Source organism: Neolamprologus multifasciatus, chromosome 20 (genome assembly GCF_963576455.1).
Source record: "Neolamprologus multifasciatus chromosome 20, fNeoMul1.2, whole genome shotgun sequence".
Lineage (NCBI taxonomy): Eukaryota > Metazoa > Chordata > Actinopteri > Cichliformes > Cichlidae > Neolamprologus > Neolamprologus multifasciatus.
In genome coordinates, this window is record NC_140458.1 from 10,214,320 (window position 1) to 10,238,778 (window position 24,459).

Here is a 24,459-nt window from a genome sequence, read left to right on the forward strand (position 1 = left end):
AGGAAAAAGAAAACCTTCTGCAAGTTTTAAATGTTAAATGACTCAGTTACAGTCAGCTGGATATTTAAAAACCTTCACTTGGCAGCTTTGCTAACTATCTCCCACTCTGCTTTTCAGCAAAGAAAAGGCAATACTTTAACATTCATCCTCAAACCTCAAACTAGAAGATTAGGAGTGCTCACTAACCTAATGCCTAACCTGCACGTGTTTGTGTCGCTCTTTGGCTTACAGGAATTAGAGATGCAGGCGCGGGCTCACGGTCTGGCCATTGCATCTTCAGCGCTCTGCTCTGCTGAAATTGGGGTACGGACCATCAAGCAAGAGCCTGCTCTGGAGGACTGTCACCAGGACCTGTACACACTCCATCCCCATCACCAACAACACCCCGCCTGCACTCCTGAAACACCCAGCAACCTCGAGCTAAACGAAGGCCACTCTAACTTCTCCGAGGGCCACTACGGCGTTCACAGTAAGTCGGGCTCCAAACTCAGCGACATCCTAATGGAAGACACCTTATCACCGGTGAGGGGGGGCGACCCTCTGCTCTCATCCGTCTCCCCAGACACCTCAAAGGACAGCAGTCGCAAGAGCAGTGTAAGCATGGATGAGAATGAGGGTTGTTAGCACCCCCTACTGGAACACTCCTCACCTGCATTTTCAGCCCCTCCACCTACTGCTACAAGTCAGTGGCAAACACACTTTGAGCTGCTGGAAAGGCTTTCTTCTGTTTGTTGTCCTTTCTCTGTTTGTTTTACTTCTCCTCTTTCCCACCTGTGTTTACATGTATTGAATCTTTTTCCAAATTGTTTGTTTGTTTTCTCGTGTTCATGTCTTTTCAAGCCCTTGACCCTGATTTCAAGGACTGATTTTTTTTTAAGTGTTTGCTTTAATCAATACTTTGATGACAATGAGTTACAAAAATAGAAGTTTTTATATTTAAAAAAAATATGCATTTATCTTTGGATAGAGGCTAGATTATCCTTTTTTTCTATTGATTCCAAAGAATCTAGGGAAATCATAAATCATGGTCAGAAATGTAGATATTTTGTGGTGAGATAAGCACTGCTTTTTAAATCAATAGCAATAATAGAAGGAAAAAGATCTATTTATTACTATAGTGCTTTACACTCTGTGTGTCTTAGATTGAACTTGAATGTGCCAATGCCTTATTAAGATGTGTATACATCGTTGTCGTATTGCTATGCACGTGTTGGCTGTTAGAGTCTTTGTCAGTCTTCCAGTTGAAATTTCTTGCTTGACAAATATTAAATCATCTGTAGATTATATAAATACACACGCGTGTGTAAACAAGATGTTATGAATACATTCCCCTTAAAGTTAATTTATTACATGGAGCCATTATTAATAAATGAAAGCACATTTAAGAAATTAATAAATAAAAGCTAGAATCTCTCTTTTAAGATAATTACAATGAACTCATTACATGAGAATAATTTTAGTCTTTTATTCAGTGTTATACATTCACCACACACTCTTTAACTACCCAGTGCCAATTACAGACACAGTATGTTACCAGTACATTCCTCATTGCCCAAACTGCCAAAATACACCCAAATCTGTCTCAAAACTAGTAGAATAAAAATAGGCTATAAATGGTCTGACAAGAAGCTGTTGTCACTTGATAGCTCTAGATTTCTTAATTATAGAAATCTTTTTTTTTTTTTAATCTAATAGATGTTAGTCAATTATTGTAATGTTTTTTTTTTTTTATCTTTAGTGATCAGACAGACATAACTGGTTAAACTTAGAGTATTCCAGCACAGACTCCATACTGTAATACTGCAGACCTGTTAATCTCAGATTTTTACAAATTTCCATTGATTTCCTAAATTATTCTTGTTGTTTTTTTGATATACCACATCAGTGACATTTCACATTCAGGACATTTTTTTTTCATGATGTGAACATTTATATTGCCAAGGAGTATAAGGAGACTGCTTTGGGATTTTGTATGAAATGCGTGACATTGTCAAAACACTGGAATGACTTCTGATAATTGAAGCCTGGTTTGTTTGCCTGTCTTTCTTTTAAATCTGAGCACAAACTAACTATTTCAAATGCATACAGAATCTTGTGAAAAGCTGTGGATTCTTGGATGGTTGTTGTATATTTCCACAGTTTGTTTTGAACAGTTCTAGCATGTTCCATAGGTATACCTTTTTAATAACCACCTGCCATATACTACGAGCCCTGTTGCAGCACAGCCTCCATTTTGTCAAACTATGCAATGGTTAAAGTTGTGCCTGTAAAGCAGCATCGTGTCTTCAAAGGGGTTTCTCTTTATGAATGAGTCTGAAATGGTGTCGCGGCAATTATCTTTTCATTTAAGTGCCTTAAACTTGTTTTGGTTTGTTTTTTTACCCTGAAGATGGAAGAGAAGGAAAAAAATGTTTTGTTGATGTTTATATTGGTGTGTGGAGCTTCGTAGAGCTACGCTACAAGTCCCTCAAACAAAAGAACCACGAGTATTGTTATTATGGAACGCCAAAGTGTTCAACATTAAATAAGGAAGTAAATTAGGAAATAAGTCATTATAAATGCAGAGTAAAATATATAAGTAATTAATAATTATACCCTGACATAATATTTGAATTAGTGTTCTGTATTATTATCATTAATTACTTAGTATGTTGATTGACTTAGAAATCTACTGACTTCTTCAACCGTTGACTCCACTCCACTGAAGTTGGGTCATGGTAGCAGCAGTCTGAGCAGGAGATACCTGATGTCCTTTCCCCAGCAGAGCTTACCAATTTCTGCTTGGTATCACCAAGGTGTTTCGAGGCTTAATAAGATTAATAATCCCTGGTCTGCCCAAAGGTCTTCTCTCTAATGGGTGTACACAGAAAACCTCCAAGGTGAAGCCCCCAGTAGATGTCCAATCCACCCCAACTGCTTCATCTCAACATCTCTGAGTTCCTTCCAGATATCTATGCTCATCATCCTGTCTCTAAGGCTGAGCTCAGCCAACCATACGTTGCTTGCAAATACAGATCTAATAAAGATCTGGTTGTTAACTACCAAAGTAACCTCTATAAGTGCAATTGGCGAGCCTTTCTTCAAGAGTGCCACCAGGTCCTTAGGTTGCTACTGCAACAGGCACCAATGACCTTTTGAGCAGAGCTAATGCCAGCCACCTTTGCAGTAGAGGCTTTGAATATGAACAAGAATGAGCTGCTGAGCCACTGATTCTTATAGTGGGGAACCCGGATAATCACGGTAATATATACAGTGAATATATTCACACGACTTCTGTAAGGAAAATAATCAAAGATGGCTGTCCTGCTAACCTTCTAGAGTGGGTTTTTTTTTCGCTACCAAAAAAACATTGCGACTAATCCCAGTCCTGCATTTACCTGAAAGTGTCGTTGTGCAGTGCTACAGCTTCACAAAGCCAGTAATGATGCTGTAGACTAATAGTGTTATTATATTTGACTTATTTATATACCTATGATTAATATTCAAATACTATATATATTTATGTAGTACCGAACACTTTGGAACTCCATATTTTGTAACTCTTCATTTTATTTTTTTCAAATGACATTTTACACTGAAGGCAGTGTTTCTTAGGTTTCTAGGTGACAACTTTGAATGTAGGTCTCAGAAATAACTGCCAAATTGTGTGCCACATGAAGGCAATACATTTCTACAAAGACACAACCTGCAAAACAAAGCCACCTTTCTTAGTGGTGTTTAACCTCTTTTGTTATAAGCAATATATGGATCTTTACCCAAAGGTTATATGTAAAATGCAAATAAGTACACAGTTAGAGTTCAGTCTTGTATGTGGAAAGAACATTGTAGAGAATATGACTCAAGATTTACTCAATAGCAGCTCGGCTATCTTACAGTGTTGCTATCCAATGAGGATGCTAACTATGAAATCCAAGTTCTTGAACAAGCTGAGAAGTGAACCTTGAGCTAATGTGTTGGTTTGTTTGTTTTTTTTGTCATTGATGACGCTTCAGTGGACTGTAGATTGTTTCTTACGGTGACACAGGTCCAGGGACTGATTCGAAACAGTACAACACCCACATACCTGTAACATGGATCTGTGGCTAAACGTAGAAGAGATAAATTAAATAACCCTAAAATGTGACTGTAAGAAAGGATATAAACATTACACTATGTGGTGGCAGTTACTTAAAGCTGTCACTTAACTCGTTTCTCATAATGACTCTCTGAGCTGTAAATTGTTATGGCATGTTATGGATAAACCACTAATGAAAAACTATGGTATGTTAGCTCAGTTTAGGCCTCGTCTTCTAATTGTCATTCCTGTGGTTCATACAAACAAAGTTCTCTGCTGATGTTGCTACCGTTCTTATTGTTACAGTTTATAAGAGATGAATGTAGCAGTAGTTACTGTACCCACTGGTTTCAGATTAGTGAGCTCAAACTCGATGGTACTCAATGTGGAAACTATCTTGTGAGAAATATTAAAAGTTTTATTTGAATGTTGGTGGAGTTTGCCTTTATTTCCCTCTCAATACTAATTATACTTATTATAATTTATTATAATATAATAAACTCACATAAACAAACATCTTTGGTTTGTGTTCAGTTTTACTCATTTACTTAATTTACAAAGATTCAGTCATTTAGAATGCTACACTTTCAATTAAAAGGGATAATGCAACACAGTAAGTTTAGTTAAACACATGTATCTTTTTTATAAGATAAAGTCCTCTTCTGTATATACAAAAATTATTGCATTGCTTTTGATATTTTCTTTTTTTTTTTTATTCTGCCAACTGCTTTTTGTAGCTATTGCATTATATTATGGTGTGTTGTAAACCATTAACTAAAGAGTTGAATGACCAGACGACCTGCTGAGTTCAAAATGAGCATCAGAATGGGGAAGAGAGGCAATTTAAGTGATTTTGAACATGGCATGGTTGTTGGTGCTAGAAGACCTGGTCTGAGTATTTTAGAAAGTGATAATCTGCTGGAATTTTCCCACACAACCATGTCTGGGGTTTACAAAAAATGGTCTGAAAAAAAGAAAATGACCAGTGAAAAGCAGTAAAATTGCCTTTTTGACGCTAGAGGTCAGAGGAGAATAACCAGACTGCTCTGAGCTGACATGAAGGCAAAAGTAACCCAAATATAGCTTGTTACACCAGGTGCCACTGTTGTCAGCTAAAAGCGGGAAACTGCAGCTACAATACAGACAGACTTACCAAAGTTACATAATAGAAAAATAGAAAAACATTCCCTGATCTAATCTTGTGTTTAGCCGTGACACTCAGGTGGTAGGGTCACAATTTGGTGTACAAAACATAAAAGCATGGATCCACCCTTCCTTGTATCAACAGTTCAGGCTGGTGTAATGATGTGGGGGATATTTTCTTGGCACACGTTGAGTCTCTTAGTACCAACTGAGCATTGTTTAAATACTACAGTCTACCTAAGTATTGTTTCTGACCATGTCCATCCCTTTAGAATCTTTTGATGTGAGCCTCAAGTAAGATAAAGCACCATGTGACCAAGCTTAAATCAGCTCAAACTGGTTTCTTTAACATGGCAATGAGTTCACTGTACTCAGTGGTCTCCACAATCACAAGATCTCAGTCCTGTAACCCTCCTTTGGGGATGTGGTGGACATGCAATTGAGAAATCAGCAGCAGTTGTGTATCTATATCATGTCTATATTGTCCATATTGTCATGTAAAATTCATTTGTCTCCTGATGAAGAAAGCTCATCAGTCCATTTCTTGTGGGCTTGGCAAAGAATTCCATCACCAATCATACCATGAAAGATTTCTACAAAATAAGAAAAAAAAATAGACACGCTAATGGACATGCTTTATGTAACAGAGAGAGTGTAACTTGTAATGTCAATTGATTATTGAAAGAAAAGTTTTACTATATATTATTTTACCTGCAGTTCCCAATCCTGTGGGAAGAGGCATCCTCAGAGAGCCAGCAGAGTGCTTCAGACGCTCCTTAAGGGATTTCTGCACCAGCTCCAGAGTGCAGTCCTGGTGCCACACAGGAAGCTCCAGACTCAGCATGCATTGGATAATACGATTCTTCTCATCTACTGTGAGAAGTCCCTTTTGAAAGGCCACATATACCATGAAGGACATATCGATGTTGACTGCCTCTCCGTGAAGCAGTGCTGGCAATATTCTCTGTGCAAAACATGGAGGTTACACTTAATTGTGTGCAGATAATCTCCAAAAAGTAACTGCTAATAAAATAATATCTAAATACGTTTACTCTGTAACAATAATTCACATTTAAAGTGAACCTATTATGCTTTTCTTTTTCATCTCTTGGGTTGCTATATGCAAACCCTTAAATAAGGATTATTTTGAGCTGTGAGTTTTACAAAGATACTATAAAAATGTCCAAGAGTAGAAGATATTGAGCTGGAAATTAACATAGTAGGTCCCCTTTAATGAGTGAATTCATACTCTCAAATATTGCTACAATGTTGTTATAAAATATTGTTACAATAGAAAATACTTCTTGACCATTTCTAACTCTGGGCTGATGAGGTGACCAAAATCCACCAGCCTGTCCAGATCATCCTCCCACAAGTTAGGAGCCAGTTCCTCAAGCATGGTTTCTATAGCGATGCGGATGGTGGCTGTGGCGCTGTCTTCCTGTTCAGGCCTGGTCTTGCAAACCTGCAGCTTGGTATGCAGCAGTTTCCTGCCCTCAGTCTCCATCAACTCAAACAGGCCCCGGTGCTTCATCAGAGCCATCTAAAGTGTATCAGTAGAATAACACTTAATAGCTGGCAATAAGTGAAAGAGAAGACACACACTCTATTCTAAACTGGAATATCTAATAATAAACAATCACATGCATTGCATTGTTGTACTGTGGGAAAATGAATTTCAAAGATTCCCTCCAGACATGTTTAATAGATATAAAAGTATTTAATAGAAATACCAGATAAAACTTTCTTAAACAGTAAGCTGAAATCTTCTACATCACTGAAAGTATTAGAATGTGTGAACCTGTTCACATAATTTTCTTTCCTTTTTTTTAATCCTTTAACTCAGTTTTAAAATAAGCATGAAGAAATGTTACCCCTGCAGAGCTGCACATACCATATCTGTCTGCACAGCATTGTGTGAGCTCCTTTGAGTGAAGGAACAACAAACAAAGCACATTTTTTGTGTGGAGGGTGTCTTTAGTTTTTTCTTTTGCATGCTTCACAGCACACGGTGATAGACAGACACTAGAAACTATGAGGAGTTTCAGGTTTAAAAGGAGCTGGCTTTCAGTAGCATGGGCACTTAAAGTTGTATATCTTATTAGGGATATTTTAAAAATGTAGCAGCTTAAATTTAGGTTTTTGTGAGTAAGTATATGCAGTAAATACTTCTGTGGTTAAATTGTGGTTACAAGAGGGTTAGTTGCAATGAGCCAAATGTCAAAACATCCAACTATGACGCTTGAATCAGCTTTGTGTATTCTGTGTCCAGATGAGAAAATGGTAGTATGTATTATTGATGAGCAAAAAAAATAAATTCAAAATAATATCAAAACACAAAATCAGTGGGAAAAAATGAATTTAGCATTGTCTCTTAAGAACAAGCACCATTTTCATTTCCAATATTGACAACAAACTTGCAGCAAGGGAAGTATCGGCTGTCCTATTGATGCATTTCAGTGCTTTTTGGAATACTGTAGAAGTTGTACACAACTATTATCTTGTTTGCAAATAGTATGGATCTTGTTCTCGCCAGTTATTACTTCCTGCCCACAAAATATTAAAAGTCTGAAACCAAAGAAGATCAACAACAATGGCTTGAACAATAAGATCATTCTACTGTGAGCTGCAAGCAAATTACATACATTTAGGAGTTAATGGGCTGATACATGCAAGACCATCAGGAAACTCATTCTCTTGATCAGTCATCATGCAGCGACCAGCACCTTTAACATCTCTGCCATCCCATTAGGGATCTGACGTGGTGGGAGAGTTTGGAAGAATGAGCAGTCTAAGGCTGCCACTGGTGGGACATAACTTCCCAGCTTGTTTTTCCCGCCGGCAAAGTTGACTCCTGTTTTTGCCCCTACACTTGCGTCAATATAAGAAAGTAGAGTGGTCGGCACTCGAATATACGGGGTCCTTCGGCGATAGAGAGATGCCGCCAAGCCCACCACATCCAGACAAACTCCACCGCCGATGGCTACGATTGGCTCGGAGCGTCTGTCGATACCAAACTCATGAACTTCCTCCAGGATCTTGGTCACTAACTCCATACACTTGTTCTCTTCAGTGGTGGGCAGAGGGAGAATCTTGTAAACGACCCCTCTGGCTTTAAAGTACTGAGAAACCTGGGAGCCATACAGCTTATTGACATTTTCATCAATGACAACAAATCGCATCGGTGGTTTGCAGTTACTTAAGGTGTGTTTAAGTTCCTCTTCTCCTAAGCGACCCCAGAGCAGTGTGTCATTCGTGGGATCCAGTATGTTTTTGCACTGAATAACTCTGTAGGTGAACACAACAGGGCTGACCACTGTCCAGGAAACCCCATGTTCTGACTTGTTCTCATAGCTAGAGATAATTTCACAATAAAGTTTAAAAAAGAAAAAAGAAAAAGAAGGGAAAAACATTTAATTGTCTCCATTCAAAACACCTGCTAGAATACTAACCTATACCTTCCATTCAATACAAATTTACATTTCTACCTCACTTAATGTGGGTAAATACTGTTATTTACTTGACATATTAACACAATAATAACCACCATTCTGCAAATGAATGCTTTTATTTTTAAATCATTTAAAAGTCAGATGTTTTGACTTCTAGTTGCCCTACGAAGCAGTATATTACTTGAAGTACTATCCCAGTGACATGTGGGAATAATGCACAAAGAAGTATCTCAATGTGCAACTACAACTGCAAAATATTTACATTTTTCAAAGTGCCCCAACTCCTTTAGAATTGAGATTGTGCCACAAAAAGCAGTGGATTTAAATGATGCAGGACTAAAAAGTCTTTGGAAAATAGCTTTGTAAATGTTTTATGATGAAGGAAATGCATGCAAGACCTAAATAGATTAGACCTCAAACATACACCCACTGATGAGTAAGACCCAATGTAAATGTGGCTTTTTTTTTTATGAAAAAACCCCAAGTACATTTTGTTTTGCAAATGTTTTTGTCTGTGTTAACAAGAACCTTCAATGCAGCACTTTGACAAGTCAGTATTGTTACATTTACTCTTAAAAACTAACTCAATAAACAACTATCAAAGCTGCTTTTTCTAGAGCTGCTTTTGTTATTGCCTATAATTATTCTTTAACCTACGTCATTAGCGCTAAAATCTGGTTTGACCAGCTTTAATTGAAAGTGATAACACAATCCAGCTACTCGTTCATTCTGACTAATAAGGTGCTGCATTCTGGTTGGTGTAATGAGGTGTTATAACATTGTTATAAATGAGACTCGTCTACTTCAGTGTAGTCTGAACGGCAAAAGAAAAACAAAGAACTATTGCATGTGAAAACAGAAAAACCTCTTTAAAATTTTGAGCTTGTAGTGTTGAGAAAATATCATTTCAGGGCCTTAAAAGGTATTCTTCCACCACTGCTGTACATATTTTACATGGGTGTCTGTAGCTTAAAATAGAAAGGCATTTCACTGCTCCATGGAGAATGCTAATCAGCATATAGTCAAAGAGTATAAATAGTGAACATACAGCCGATGAGCACAAATATCTTTTAAATTATTATTTGTTTTTAAAAGATCTGAGATCTTTCAGCAAAGTTTTTTGGTTTGTAAAACAACCTAAAGGTAACCTTAGGTGGTAAGGTTTTACCTTTAAATGGTAAGGTTTTACCTTACCATTTAAGGTAAAACAACCTTAAATGTATTTGCCAATTACGGTTGGCAACTTGCCTGCTTCTATTGCACGTCACTGAGATATCAATAATTTTCCATTCTATACTTACATTTTAGCATCTGATAACTTTCCCTCTGCCAGCTGGAACTGGTCACTTTGTCAAATCCATGTTCCCTTCACTTGAACAAGATTAAACTTAGTTTGTTGTGAACAATTGGAGTTGTTATTTGAAATCATGCTCCCAGAGTCCCAGGCTGCCAAGTGTCTTCGGCCTACTATGTCTTTATTCAGGCTAATGGCATACAGGGCGTCAGTGTAGAGGACATTACTCAACATAGCGTAAACCCCCACCCTACACTCCTGCATGCTGGACTGAGTCTCATGTTGGCATTTGGTTACTCGACTGCGTGGGGTGAGCATGGGATCAACTGAGGGCTATTTTCTTATTTTATTAATCTAACCAACTCTATTTTGGGGTGAGAAAGCAGTTAGCAACTTGATGAATGTGATGACTCTAAAGAATGTTTGTGTCCACAAGTCTGCAAGTCAGAAATTCAAGGCAAGAGAGATTTTTTTTAGCATGCCTCTTACATTTACATACCCAGCTAAGTTCTCCTGTAGTCCATTTGTTTGAAACTGCCCCCCTCCTCTGGATGGGATGATATATTTGTGTATGGGAAAATCGTGGCTCAGACATGTACTTTTTACAGAATAATTACCTCATGGAAATGACAATGGAGACAGGCAAACGTAAATGCTCCAAAGCAACCTGTTGGAGATAAAAAAAAATACAACAAAGGAAATTCAAAGAAGGTATGTAAATTGCACAGTAGGAAATGACACCCTTTGAAAGTTGTTTCTACTGCATATCTCACCACAAACCATTGCCCCAATTACAATTTTAATAATTAACAACAGTTTCAAGCTGTTTAATTACAGCAACCATTCTTCCTTTAGTGCTACATAATAACTAGCATCAGGCGGGTATGAATCATCAGAAAAAAAAGACTGCTGCTGCTGAACTTGTCAGAACACGGGGAAAAGCTGGATCCACCCCTTTTCCTGCCACCCAGGGAATTATAGGAATATCAAACAGTGTCCAACTTTTCTCCAAACTGGTGCCAGATTACATATCTTACATAACTTGCCCAACTTCTTTCCTTAAAGACTGCCCATCACAGGTGTGTTTCCTTTTGAGAAAGGATGATATAAACAACAGAGGAAAGGTTTTTAATGCACAAACAATACAACTGTAAAACCATTAATGGGTTTTACAACCTACTAGCGAAGTTATTCTATCAGGCAGAGTGAAATATTCAAAGCGCCAGGGAGGTGCCATTTAAAGTATATAATAGAGAACAATTGCTCAGTAGAACTTCAACAAGCAACAGTTCATTTGCACTCTATAATTTGGTTCAACTTTGCTGGGTTGAGTAGGTGATTAGGGACACTATATACTGTGCAGAGTCAAAATACTCCTTTTGCCACATCATTCAGTCATTCATTTAATGTCCTCACTTTATTGTAGCTGTTACTAATATCAAGTATTTAAACAATAGAATTTACCCAATCTGGACATGATGTGACCCTACCCCTCTATATTTCTTGAGAGTTCACAGGAGTATTATTAAGGAGTTGGCATTTTGTAAAAAACAAAAATGCAAAGCACTGTTTCAGCAATGGCACAAGGGGCTCTATAACAAAGTTGCATGCTGTTCTTGTTAAAGGTGATTACCGGTATGTGCTGGTATTAATTCAACCAGTGGTTTAATCTGTAGTATCTTCATCTGCAGGCCCTCTAAGTTTGAGCACATCGAGTACATCATAATGCACACACACACACACACACACACACACACCTTGTGACAACACTCTTGATCCATCAGTAACTTCTAATCAAGAAGCAGTGCAACAAATCTGTGACAGCATACGGCACCAAACATCAGTTCAGTTACAGTATTACATCAACGGAAGGTCAACAAAAGCCACTTATCTAACCCCTTCATTTATTAAGTAAAGAAAGACAAGACTTGCATAAAATGCTCTTTTATGCAACATTTATTATCTTGCCTCAACCAGTGTTTCTAACACTACATTGGTTTTTGTAAACAACACTTGCTTATAGTATGCACTTGCATATATTTAAAACTGACATATCACAATACTACAGTAAAAAAAAGTGTCCTTACTGCTGAGAAGTTGAGCTGTCAGCATTTGGAAAAAAAAATGCACCTAGCTTTAATTTTTGCATGTGAAACAATAAATTCTTCCCAAAATAACAATCAGAAATTCAAATCAAAGACACATACATTATTCACATATATCATGAGGAATTTATTATTCATAGAGATGCATTGGTTTACAATAATGGTAAATCTATAGTATCTACTCTTACAAGCTCAGTTAGAGCAAATTTCAATGTTGATGGAAGAGGTGAAAAAGACCAACAAGTATAAAGACGCTATGTGTTCCTTTGATCATTTGATTATACCTTAAATACAAATATATCAGATCATGTTGGCAGTGAACATTTTCATTTTTAAAGCAACATTTTTTTTTATTCCTCTACAAATTTTTATATACTATGACTACTAAAATAAAATCAGGTAGTGTGGCCCCAGCATAGCATTAAGTAGCTATAAAGAGTAGGACTATCATTGTGAAGTGCTTACTTCAGCCCCTTTAATTCAGCCCCTTTCAGACATGAACCATTAACCTGACGGCATTTTAACATGTCAGCTTCATCTTCGTGTGAACATCTTGGTCACTTTTCTGTTGTAGTCACCACTGCAGTGTAGAGGTTGGACTATATAACATTTACGCATTACTTTGAACACAGTGGAAGGTTGAATTCATTCAGTCATATTAAGATTTAGGAATGCACAATTAATCAAGATAGTAGTGGTAATGCAACTAGAAACCATTTACCAACTGTTATTAAACAACTAAAATTTAAAAAAGGAATGCACTATTAACTCCCAGACAGAAAAAAAAAACAACAAAAAAACGTGAGCGACATGGCGGGATTAGATGGTACTGTGCAAACAAGAGAAACATGCAAAGCCAAAGATGACTACAAGGTCTGCCCAGCAAAACTAGCATGTCATAAGTCTGCCGCAAACATGCACAGTCATTGTGGTTGGGGGTGACTGTTGAAAAGTAGTCAAATAGTTTCTAGAGAAAACAGAGTGATATTTTTGCTGAAAATGGCCCTATGCAATAAACAAGGCCATTTTTATATGCCTAGCTTTTTTCCTAATGAAAAATCAGACACACAAACACACACAGTGCTTGTAATGAGTAAAGAGAACTAAACATTCCATAGGTGTGTTTGCACTTCACTTGAGTCAATAATAATACTGCCACCAAAGCATATTGAATATTAGCGAATATTGCACACACACTCTCTCTCAAGTCACCGTCAGGTACTGTATGTGCGAGTGAAGCCATGAAGATGATTAACACATGAAAGTAACCCAGATATGAATGACTGATAAAGCCAGCAATTTTTTTTATCCCATGTCTGAAAGGGGCTCATCAATTTTCCCTTTCCTTTGGCTTCTCTGCTCATTATGGTCCTTTTCTGTACAGATATATATATGTATTATTTTTTTTAAAAAAAGAAGAAGATTAAGAAGAAGAATCACAGACAGACAGTTTCACAAATGTTGTTTGTGATCTCACTTAACTATACAAAAAACATTTGAGAGCTAGATTAAAAACAAAAAAATAAGAGACGCCGATAAATACAGAAAGAAAAAAATAACGGAAAAAGATTCCAAAGAACAGTGTTTGGTTACGTAGATGAAGCTGAAGTTGTTGTTTTTTTTGTTTGTTTTTTTAATACAAAGTCACACTGGCAGCCTTGCCATTGAGAAGTTGGACTTCAAAGTCAGAGGGAAGGCACACGGTCAAGATGAAGGCTGGGCCTCTCCGGGCTACCGTCTCTGTTCATCTCTGGGCTGTGGCCGTGCTCGTCTGTGCTCTCCGGAGATTCATAGGGATAATTTTCGGTTATCTCCTCATCCTCCTGCTCTTCTTTAATGCTGGTTTGGTAAACACGGAGAACGAAAATGTGATCAGACTTTAAATAGTAGGTAATTCAAATGCACTGAAGAGTTCAGTGAATAGGGACACTTACAAAGCCTGTGGTGGGGACTGTGTTGCACTGCTGTCACTTTGGTATCCAGATCCATTAGCGAGAGCTCCATTCATCTGCTCCTGGAGAACATGAGGCAAGGAGTGCAGTGGGATGCTGCCCATAGAAGCTGGGTTGTATAGAGAGTTGCATTCTAGACCACCCTGAAAAAAGTAATACTGTCAGAGGTGTATTTATAGCACTGCTTAAACACATATACTATGTTAGGATAATTCATTCATCAAACATCTTTTTATTTGTAATACAATACACACAAACAACAAGATAATTAACATTTCTCTGTTACCTGAAGGGCAGATCCAGCTAGGCCTGTACGGTTCTGGGCGTTCTTCAGCAGAGATCTATTAGCATATAAATACAAGAGCAAATTATTACATTTGAGTATGAATACTTAAATGGTCTAAAACTTCTGTCCTGGAATTTTACTGAAGGAAAATGTTGTTGAATGTGTAAATTCCCTCTAATATTCTTAAAAGTGTATTTATTTGCAGAAGCTGTGTGCATGGAGCTCACTTATCTTAAACACGCATTTTTAACTGAAATAGCAACAGTAACTAAGGGTGATAGTGTTAAGTTACATTTCCCTCGATCTGAAGGAACTACGAGTACTGCCAAAATATACAATGGCACTCCAGGTCTGTTTACTTAGCAAAATCCACAATAGCTAAGAGTTTGAGTCATCTTTGCAAGACGATGCAATCAGAAACATGCCTCGTAACAGTTTTGACACACTACAGATTTTGGTTTATTATTATTGATTTCATGTAAAAGTACAAGTTTAGCTCTTGTGAATGGCAAAAAGCAGGCCATTTATTGTTGCTCACAACACATGGTCTGAGTGAAACATTGTGGAAAACAACATTTTGTTCATATTTTATTTAACACAATTTAGATGATCTCCTTTGTTGTTGTTGGGTATTTTTTTTTTAGCATTTAATCATTTAACATCTGCAATTCTAACCCCCCAGTTTTTTTTTCCATTTTTATCATAGCACACTCCCAAGCCTTTAAAACTCCATGACCTGTTGACAGTAAATACTCTTTACTTGTGAGGTAAAGCTACAAGGTCAAGTTCCTTGATGCCAAGCGTCTGACTTCTAGTAACATCTGAAAGTGCACGGCCGTCACGTCTAAAGTGTACATACCCGTTACCAGCAGCTTTCTGGGGCCGCCTCCTGTGAAACTCAATCTCATCTACTGTCCACACGGCTCCCTTCACGTTCTCCAAACGTACAAAGCATTTATGGAGACTGAGGTTATGTCTGACTGCATTCTGCAAAATATAAGAAAATCACACATTTAGGAACTCCACACTTCAAGTAAGGAATTAGCTTCTTTTCCCGTTTCAAATTTAAATCTTTAATGACATTTAATATACAGTATATAAATATCAATACCTTCCAAGTAGCTGCATTACGCCGGAAATATGCAAAGTTTCTTGTGAACCAGTTGTAGATTTCATTTAATGTCAGCTGATTGCGAGGTGACTCAAATATAGCCTGAAAGAGACAGAACGTGTAAGAGAGGCTCCAAATAACAGAAAAGATGTAGTGATCTGCTTTACATGGCTGAAAAAAGTTCCACATTACCTGTCTTATGAGAGAGGCGTAAGTAAATGGAGGCCTAACTTCTGTGCTCAAGTAGAACTCCTTATTATCAATTATATCTGTGTAAAGACATTAACAAGCCATATTTACAAATATGCACAATAAAAGTGAAACGTATAACAAATATTTCCAATTATATCTCAGTAGAAGCATATTTCAGCACGTTTGCCCCATGAAAACATTATTAATTAAAAGCTGTGACTTATGATCTCACAGTTACCTTGGCTTACAGAGCGGCTGTATCGCCTCCTTACAGGGGTTCCAGTGAACATGCTATTGGGAGTGAGAACTGAGGGAGATTCGGAGAGTGGTGTCAAGGGTGTGGATGGTGCCGTGGCACTCTGAGAAATGCTCATAGGAGGAGGGCCTTTGGGCAATGTTGCCTGGGAGAAAGATGCATTAGACACCAGATTAACCTGAAGAAAAAAAAGAACAGAAAACAAAGCAGTTAAGTCAGCAAAATGTTGGTGTAACTACAAGCAAAACACTATTTATTTTAATTGAAGGAAACAGCTGTGGCAGGTTCTTACAGGCTGTGCTGCAGGTTTGGGTTCAGAGGATTTCAGATGAGCCATCATAGCCTGCAGTCGTTCTTTGTCCTTCTTCAGCTGTGTTAAAACGAAGGCAAAAATAGAAGTTTATGGATGGTTAATTCTGTGTTACATGACAATGTGAAGTTTGGTGTGGAAACTACTTCTTTCCAGGCCTCCTGAGAGGTGTAAATATAAAACGCTGGTGTGAAAACACACCACAACTGCTAAGAATTTCACATACACTTTGAGAGTTAAAAAAAAAACGACTCAACACAACACTAATCATCATAGTTGCATTTCATTTTTTTTTAAGTTAGAGAGGGAAAGGGAAAACGAAGCAACAAAATCTAAAAGTATTAAGTAAAAGAAAACATGTTGTACCTGCAGTTCTAGCTGCTGAACCACTTGCATCTGTACACGACATTGTGCTGTACTCTTGTCATCCAGTGTGTGTTCACTGTTTAGATGTCTGCAAACAAGAAAATTCAAAATCATGACATGCTTCAGGGAAACAATGTCCTGCACAAACAGGAGGGAGCAAAACAAAACAATGCTAAAGTATCCTTCTGTAATGCAGCAAAAAAGAACTCACTGCTTCTCACCAAAACATTAAATATACTATATCATTGCTCATATAATAAATATATCACTTTATCATTTATTGCAATGGCACATCCTTGTATATCCAAGTATGTATGAATGAACACCAGTTTAGAGGAATGCTAGATTTCAACACTCACTTGAGAAATGCCTGAAAGTCCCCAAAGACCGTCTCACAGCCAGGCCATTTACACATCCCATTTCCATACAGAGGATGGCTGTTCTGTGTATTTTCATCCAGCGGACCACTGCAAAACACATAATGCAACAGAGTGAGTGCACTGAAAGCTAGATACAAATAAATGAAAAAACAACTAAGGTTTAGACAAGACTGGAAATTTCAAAAGCACCTGTCTTTCCTCTTCAGAAGAGTTTGATGACCATTGGTGGTAGATTGTTGACTGGAAGACTCTCTGGTGTCTCCACCAGCTGACAGGATGCTACCATTCTCACAGCCTAAAGTGCACATGTACACTATAGATAAACTGTACGATACAGTGGGATATTACTGCATTTTACGGAGAAAAATTTCCTCGAGATGATTAAGATCACGATAAAAATCACTGTTTACTTAAAACCTAACATTCTGGCAATCACTAGCAAAAACCAACCACTGTAACTGAAAACAATCTGTTTAGTTGTTTGAGCTCTGCAGTAAATGAATCTGCAACAGGGAGTGTTAGACACATACCTGGGGCTGTAGCTGGGCTGGTAGGAAGCACAGACAGCAGGCCTTGCCTCTGAAGGTTGAGGAGGTGCTGCTGCTGCACCTGAAGGAGCTGCTGCTGGATGGCAATCTGCTGGGCTGTCAGCTGTGACAGAACATCAGTCAGTGAACTCTTTATCTGTTGCAATATTGTAATTGCCAAATGAACTCTTTCTACTGATTGTTTGCATTGAAATGCAACTGCGAACTGAAATACAACAAATTTGAGCAAGAACAAACCCGCACTTGCTGCCTTGTGCACTCAGACAAGCGTAACTTTATCTTACGATTTTCTATTAAGAGCCAACAGAAAGTACATATTGTGAGTGGCAATGGATAAATGATTTTAGGACAGACTGATGATGCCTTGCTGCTATACAAATTCATGCACACAAGCTGTGTGGCTTTTGATTGTATTTGGGACACACAAACACACTTGCTGGTACCAAAGTGTGTACTCAAGTCCACAAGGCTTTCAAGTGTAAATACTGGGAAAGAGCAACGTATACTGTCTGAAGATGTGACGTATGTAAAACATATAATCCTGATATATTTAGAGGAGAAACAGTATACAGCAGCCTTTAAACTAATTGGGAGTCATAAAAATCTTTCACAGCTTATAAAACATCAGATATAACCTCAATCTGCTGCTGTTACAGCCTAGCTTTAGTGCTGTTTTATACATCAGTTACAATCTACAAACACAGAGCTAGAACTTGTAAAAGTATTATTCCAGGTAAAACAATATGAGCTCTTGGTAATACCAAATACCCTAATGTTGATATCTATACACAGTGGTCTCTATAGCAAATAAAAAATAGCGCTTAACAAACAAATCTTACCTCTTGACTAACAATCCCAGCATTCTTCTGCTGCAGCAGCTGTATATTAAGCTGCTCTTGCTGATTCTTGAAGACCTCTTGAATTTGTTGCTGCAGACATGTTGATACAACTGGAGTTAACCTCACAAATAAATTGTGCTCAGTGTAGAAGAGGAAAAATATTAAGCATACATTACCTGGTGTAACATGAGTGCTTTCTGTTGCTGGAGCAAGGCTTGAAGCTGTTGGGGACTGAGGACTTGTTGTTGTGATGTCTGCTGCAGCTGCTGTGGAGCCTCTGCTGGTGGGGTCATCATGGACAATGACACTGGAACCTTCATCAAAGACAAAATAGAAAGGTTAAAGTCTATACATGGGACACAAAAAAAGAAAAACATGAAGAAATCAAGCCTGTGAAGGACATACTGCTGCACTGACAGGCAAGTATAATAATACACAAAGGATGTGTGTTTTCTATGGTTGTGCATACATGCTACAACAAATCTATGCAAGTTCTAACCATCTGTGCACTTACATGTAAACAAAAAAGTTTATTGTTTTTGGCCATATGTGTATTTTCCCATCCGACTTCTTCACAAGACTGTGTGCTGCTCAAACAAAGCATGTCTGTTTAGGATCACCCGATTGCTTGGCCAATCCACATATAAAGCAATTTTCTTGTATTATCTGAAGTTAATGCTTTGTAGCAGAAAACTGGCCACTAAAAGGACATACTGTCAAACCTACTGTTGTGCATGACTGCACTTCTAATTGGTTTACTTTGTAAATAAAACTTCAAATAATAGCGGAAAAATAGGACACATTCCTAAAATCCCTGCTGACATTTTCACATGCATTGTCTGCAATGCAAAGATAATTCATTTTTGGTGTCGTGTATGATTTTTTTTTTTTTTTTTTTTTTTTTTAAAGGGATGATAGTGCAAATGAGAGAGGCTGTATTTCACAGTTCTTAAATGAACTGGATGTCAATTACAATGCCTAAATCTGTTTTTTTCTAATAAATCAAAATCAATTTGTCAGCAAAACAACTGGAGCTACACACAGACCTTGATCAAATTAAAAACAATATTTAGAGTTACTCACAGTACTAGTATTGTTTGTTATTCCCACAACCGTGGTCAGTCTCTGGGAAATGGTTTGACAATCATTTCAGCTAAAAATGCACCCAACAAAAACAACGGCAGCACTGGATGGCTTAGGGAAATTAGAACTCCATCAAAACAACAACAACAACCAGTACCACAAAAACAACAACAACATCCTGTGCTAGGCATGCAGCAATTACCACACCCTCCCCCTCACTGTCAAGCCTCACAGCTCAGGGGATGTTTACAGTAAACATAAACAGAGTAATCAAAATTGCACAGAGATATAAATAATGAATAAAAAAAGCATACAGAGCCTGTTTACGAAAACAGAACTTGAGATTCGTATTTTAATTAAGGTCTGAACCACAAACAAACATTTCTCTCCAAGGCACAGTCTGTTTTGAATCGGGTAAACAAACTGACAGTGAATTTCACAGAGGCTTTGGGCTAACAATAACAGATGACTGCCTCTTAGTTTGTCCTTTCTTATGAAACTCAATGCTGCAGAGGTGGCCATCAAAGCAATGAAAACAGGTCTATCCCATAGACAGAGCCAGTTGGCCCCTCTATTTTTCTGTGGACACCATCAACACAACAACAGCCTTTGCCTAATCCCTGTTGCCATGGTAGCCAGCAAGTCCAAACATCTTCTGTTGTTGTTATTGTTGAAAGTCATACCAGTGAGCAACTGAGTGTAAACACAGATCTGTTCCCGCAAGACTGGTCTTGTGAACTCTGAGATGACTGACAGCAAATAGAAATGCTAAAAAGTTGCTGAAAAACAAACACAGTATGCCTCCCTTTATGAGATGTATTGCTTACTAAAATGTCCTAATAGATGTGGCTCAAAAAAGGAAACTCAAATGAATTCAAGTTAAAAAAAAAGAAAAAAAAAAGGTTTAACACATGCATAGACATACAGACACAATTTAACTAAGCACACAAATTGAAAGAAACAAGCCTTCTGTCACCACTTTTTTACAGAACAATTAAAAAAAAATTAGTTCAACAAACCTGATAATCTCCATTGAAACGTTTATCTGGGCACTGAAAAAAGAAAAATACTGCTCAGCAACAAGGCTCTGCCTCACAATCTAACACAGCCTCTCTAACCTACATGATGTGAGCGTGAACAAAACTAACAATGCAATACTGATCCCTCTGCCAAACAGGAGTTATGCTCTCCTTTCCCATTCTAAATCTCAGCACCAGCTCCCCCATCCTTGTGCTCCCCTTCAGAATAAACATAAAATACTGCAGATTGCAGAAACAAAGACAAATAAAACAAGACGGTCAGGGTTTAGGTTTATGTGCAAAACAAAGAACCTCAAATTATCATATAGCAATAAGCTGTGCACAGAGTTCGATGGCATCATCTACCTGGTATGTCCAAATAAGTGTGTGCCGCTTGGATACCAGGCTAGTTATACATAAAATCAAATCCAGAATAAGTATTCACGCGTAGAGAAGAAAACACATCTGCTTCAATTACAGGACAAATTTGTAACATTGTGGACAAACATCTTGACACATCCCCAATACAGATATATAACATATAACAGAGTAGCACGCACTGAAGAGAGAAAACATTTAAGCATTTCTGAACAAACTGCAACTTGCTTCAGGGCAGCAACAAACAAGTGATTATCTCTTAATCAAGATTCTGAAACATTTAGTGGTATCGCCATGTCATTTGCTTGTTAGAATAGAATAGAATAGAATAGCCCTTTACTGTCATTGTACATGTACAACAAAATTTTGGTCTAACAGTGCAATATCCAAAGATAATTATCCAGACCAACCCATTAGCTGGTGACCTATATTGGTATATTTATTGATTACATATATCTGAAAAAGTTGCTTGGGGAAAATAGTTGGAAATAGTGTAATTATCGGGTCAGTTTCATATTAAAGCAGCGCTGACTTTAATTAACATACTCTCAGACCTGTCTGCAGCACGTGTAGCAAAGTTACAGATTAATCAAACAAAGAAAATAAATTAAATTAATTAATGGATAATTCTGATCCATTAATATTGTCGATAGATAGATAGATAGATAGATAGATAGATAGATAGATAGATAGATAGATAGATAGATAGATATTCTGATGTGTTGAACAAATGCAGCTGAGAGTGACTGACCCTGGGTGCCTCTGGAGGAGGAGTTTGGCTACTCCTCAGTCGACATTCATTCTCAGTATGATTCCCGTTCTCTGTCTGATTTGTTTGAATGGTGTGGCTTGTTGGATCTGACCGAGACTCATGCATCTGGACTTCTATGACCTGTAAATGGGGGGGGGGGGGGGGGGGGGGGGGGGGGAGAAGAACCATTATAATACGTTTAGGAGGGCAGACAAGGTGAATGCAACTGTCTGGACACCTTTGGCAAAGCTAGTACCCCACAAGATAATAAGAAGCCCATTCTTCAGGATAACTTAAGCAGTATTCAGCAGTCTTTAAAATTACTAGATTAGATTAGATGAAACTTTATTAATCCCTCGGGTGGGTTCCTCCGGGAAATTCAGTTAATACTATGCTAGAGAAACTCAACTTCTACCAAAGTCAAAAAGTACTTTGTTACAGCCCTACCCTGCAATACAAACACGCTCTTCTACAAGGGAGAGAGAAGGACGGTAGGTCTATTTGTTGAATAACTGAGTGCTGCCATGGCTACTGTAAACACAGGGGCCCTGGGTTCGTGTTTATGTGCAAACATATCTTCCTTCTGGAACAATTTACCATTAACCAGGTGGTGCCATAAACGGCTGTGGCAGGTAGTACAATGCACAAGTAGGCTTTTATGTATACAGCTTGGGAGTGTTTGAGTCAAAAGCCAAGCAGCATAAACAAAGATAAATAAAGTAGGCAAACAACTATAAGCAGATGGAAAGCTACACAGAAAACCCGAAATGAAACAGACCACGCAGCTTCAAGGATAAAGCCATTATTTTCAGCAATACCCACAGCCACATATTCAAGTCTGTTTAATCTGTTAATCAAATCAATCAGTTAGGCACGACTGAATGTCAATGTCAACATTTTGGAAACATCTGACAGACAATCTGATAAGATTACATACACTCAGATAAAGTTGTGAACAAAATAGTAGCAACACCTTGCTTAGAAAAAAAAAATCTTTGAAAACGTGGGGGGTTCGTAGAATAGAAAGCTATGTCTAACAGTGGTGATGTGTCATTCACTGACGGGTCAAAACTTGCTGGTAAAAAGTAGGTAATTCCTACAATTTATAACATCAAACATAACTGATTAAAACAGACAGCTGTTGGTGAGACATCCACAGTTTGCTTCTGCTTTCAGGATTAGCACTGTAGACAGAGGGCAGTGCTTCCAGTAAAAAGCTTTTTTTTTTTCTTAAACAAGGTTGGGGGTTGCTCTTAGTTTTAAAATCCAGGCCGAATATAGTGTGATTTCCTCACAAGTTTTGTTATGCATGCAACAAAACAGAATTTCATCCAACTGTGCTGTAGTGCCAGCATTTTTGAGATGGACTGAACAGCAAGTGCATTCATTTTTACTGGTCTCGCCTCAAAGGCAACTTTCTAGTAATGAAAACCAATACTATTTTTTTTATCTAAGCAAACACTGCGAATGGGCTTTTCATAAAGAAATAAATCCTGTACATGAATATATTTTGACCAATTCCATGGATGAACTACTATTTCGTATCAATAAAAGTCAGTAACTAAAGCTGAATAATATACTCTTTAACTGTTAACTTATGTAAGAGTGATACTGAGAAAGCTATATGATACCCATTTTCTCAGAATTATATTTAGTAGACTGCTGTGAGAAATCTATAAAAGACACATGCATGTGCTTAAAAAACGAGAGAGAAAAAGATAGTGCTGAGTTTTGATTTTGTAGTGGATTTGAATCTGGGTGGAACTGGGTGGTAGTCCTTTACATATGGATCTTACTTTCTAAAGTGACTTTTCTTTTCATCTTCATGCTAAACCTGGGGTGGATTTTATGAGCCTAAAATACGAGCCTTGCTGTGGTGCAGAAACCTAGTTTCCTCTCAGACCAGTCGAATGAATTGCAATTTGCTGAAAGGTTAATGTGGATTTTTATCCATTTATGCCAGAAAATGTTGCTAGCATCAGCTTCAGATCAACAAAAACAAACAGTAGATTTTAACTTAGTATTGTTACTTAAAATGAATTACAAGGCGCTTAAATCTAACCCATTACATTTTACATGTACCAGCTGAACCAGTTGCTAAGTCTAGGTTTCAGTTTGCTTTCGTCTACGAGGCACGACTGCCCCTCTTAAGTATAAGCATTCAAAGCGATAAGCTGGTCTGTGCAAGACATACGACTGTTTTAATAATATAGTCATTCCACATTTAACAAGCTGAGGTTGTATTGTCTGAAGTTAACTCAGCGTCACGCCTAACTACATCCAGAGCGCAGGGCACAGCCGAAAATTCCAACACCCACCCAACACCTAAAATATCAGCTTAAAAAGACTGATATGAAACGTTATCTGAAACAGACATTATTTTGTTAATTAAAGCAATGTAATTATCAATGAGAACGGAATCGATATCCGTTAACATCACCACTGCAATCTGAGATTTCCGTTAAGGACTTGAGCCATAAGCTAATATAAAACACGCATCCGGAGAAAACGGGAGGTTAGAAAGTCTGCTTTGTTAACTATACACATGACCTACCCTTATCTAATAACAATAAATAACAGGCAGAAAAACGGCCAACACTGCGGGAAGCATTTTCCTTCAAAGTAGCTGCTACAACAAAAGCTAACAGCAGTCTTGACGCTAGCTTGCAAGAAACGTTTCTGTCTCTCCTCTTCGTTTCGCTCCCCACGCTAATATAACAATACATGTAATGTTACATTTTGTGTTCATTTAATGGGTGAACGCGCTAGGGTGAATTAACGCTTACTCACAGAATTATGTACACGCGGATAGTCTTTGACTCGGGGTGGTGTCTGAAGCAGATCCCTCGGAGCAGTGCCTTCCTCGGTACCGAGCTAGCCACAAGTTGCTAACAGAGGGCGTGGCCTAGGTAAAAGTAAACAATGGTGACGTCAGGTTCA

General features: G+C 37.9%; 3 protein-coding genes across 12 annotated transcripts in view; 1 reads left to right on the top strand and 2 right to left on the bottom strand.

The window, feature by feature from the left end:
• LOC146494453 (microphthalmia-associated transcription factor-like) overlaps positions 1 to 4,481 on the top strand; it is a 28,882-nt gene extending 24,401 nt beyond the window's left edge. For all 9 annotated transcript variants that reach the window (XM_085146115.1, XM_085146116.1, XM_085146111.1 and 6 more), the window contains one exon: positions 232 to 4,481. In XM_085146115.1, the coding sequence (XP_085002241.1) occupies positions 232 to 624 (393 nt within the window). In that variant the 3' untranslated portion in view covers positions 625 to 4,481. The remainder of the gene's footprint in view (positions 1 to 231) is intronic.
• On the bottom strand, positions 3,962 to 12,031 carry LOC146494454 (uncharacterized). Its single transcript, XM_085146149.1, is given in 5 exon segments — positions 3,962 to 5,790; positions 5,909 to 6,161; positions 6,507 to 6,740; positions 7,924 to 8,551; positions 9,951 to 12,031. Coding segments are annotated over 5 exon segments (1,515 nt in total). The 5' UTR covers positions 10,262 to 12,031; the 3' UTR covers positions 3,962 to 5,701.
• Positions 12,032 to 12,151: 120 nt separating this feature from the next.
• Positions 12,152 to 24,440, bottom strand: LOC146494455 (forkhead box protein P1-B-like). Of its 2 annotated transcripts, XM_085146104.1 has the most exons (17): positions 24,310 to 24,440; positions 21,520 to 21,660; positions 20,391 to 20,423; positions 18,465 to 18,602; positions 18,289 to 18,378; positions 17,432 to 17,552; positions 17,091 to 17,196; positions 16,881 to 16,988; positions 16,522 to 16,609; positions 16,138 to 16,215; positions 15,828 to 16,023; positions 15,590 to 15,666; positions 15,398 to 15,499; positions 15,146 to 15,273; positions 14,287 to 14,341; positions 13,983 to 14,143; positions 12,152 to 13,887 (listed from the first exon to the last, which is right to left on the bottom strand). In XM_085146104.1, the coding sequence occupies exons 2-17, from the start codon at positions 21,643 to 21,645 to the stop codon at positions 13,734 to 13,736; spliced, it is 1,761 nt and encodes a 586-aa protein (XP_085002230.1). In that variant the 5' UTR covers positions 21,646 to 21,660; positions 24,310 to 24,440; the 3' UTR covers positions 12,152 to 13,733. The 2 variants fall into 2 exon arrangements, with proteins under 2 accessions (XP_085002230.1, XP_085002231.1); XM_085146105.1 differs by lacking the exon at positions 20,391 to 20,423.
• Between the last annotated feature and the right edge of the window lie 19 nt (positions 24,441 to 24,459).

Coding starts and splice junctions, on each gene's coding strand:
- LOC146494455 (XM_085146104.1), bottom strand. CDS start 21,645: ATGCATGAGTCTCGGTCAGATCCAACAAGCCACACCATTCAAACAAAT. Junction 17,197..17,431: donor CAGCCCAGCTACAGCCCCAG/GTATGTGTCTAA, acceptor TGTGCACTTTAG/GCTGTGAGAATGGTAGCATC. Junction 15,274..15,397: donor GTAATGCAGCTACTTGGAAG/GTATTGATATTT, acceptor TATATTTTGCAG/AATGCAGTCAGACATAACCT.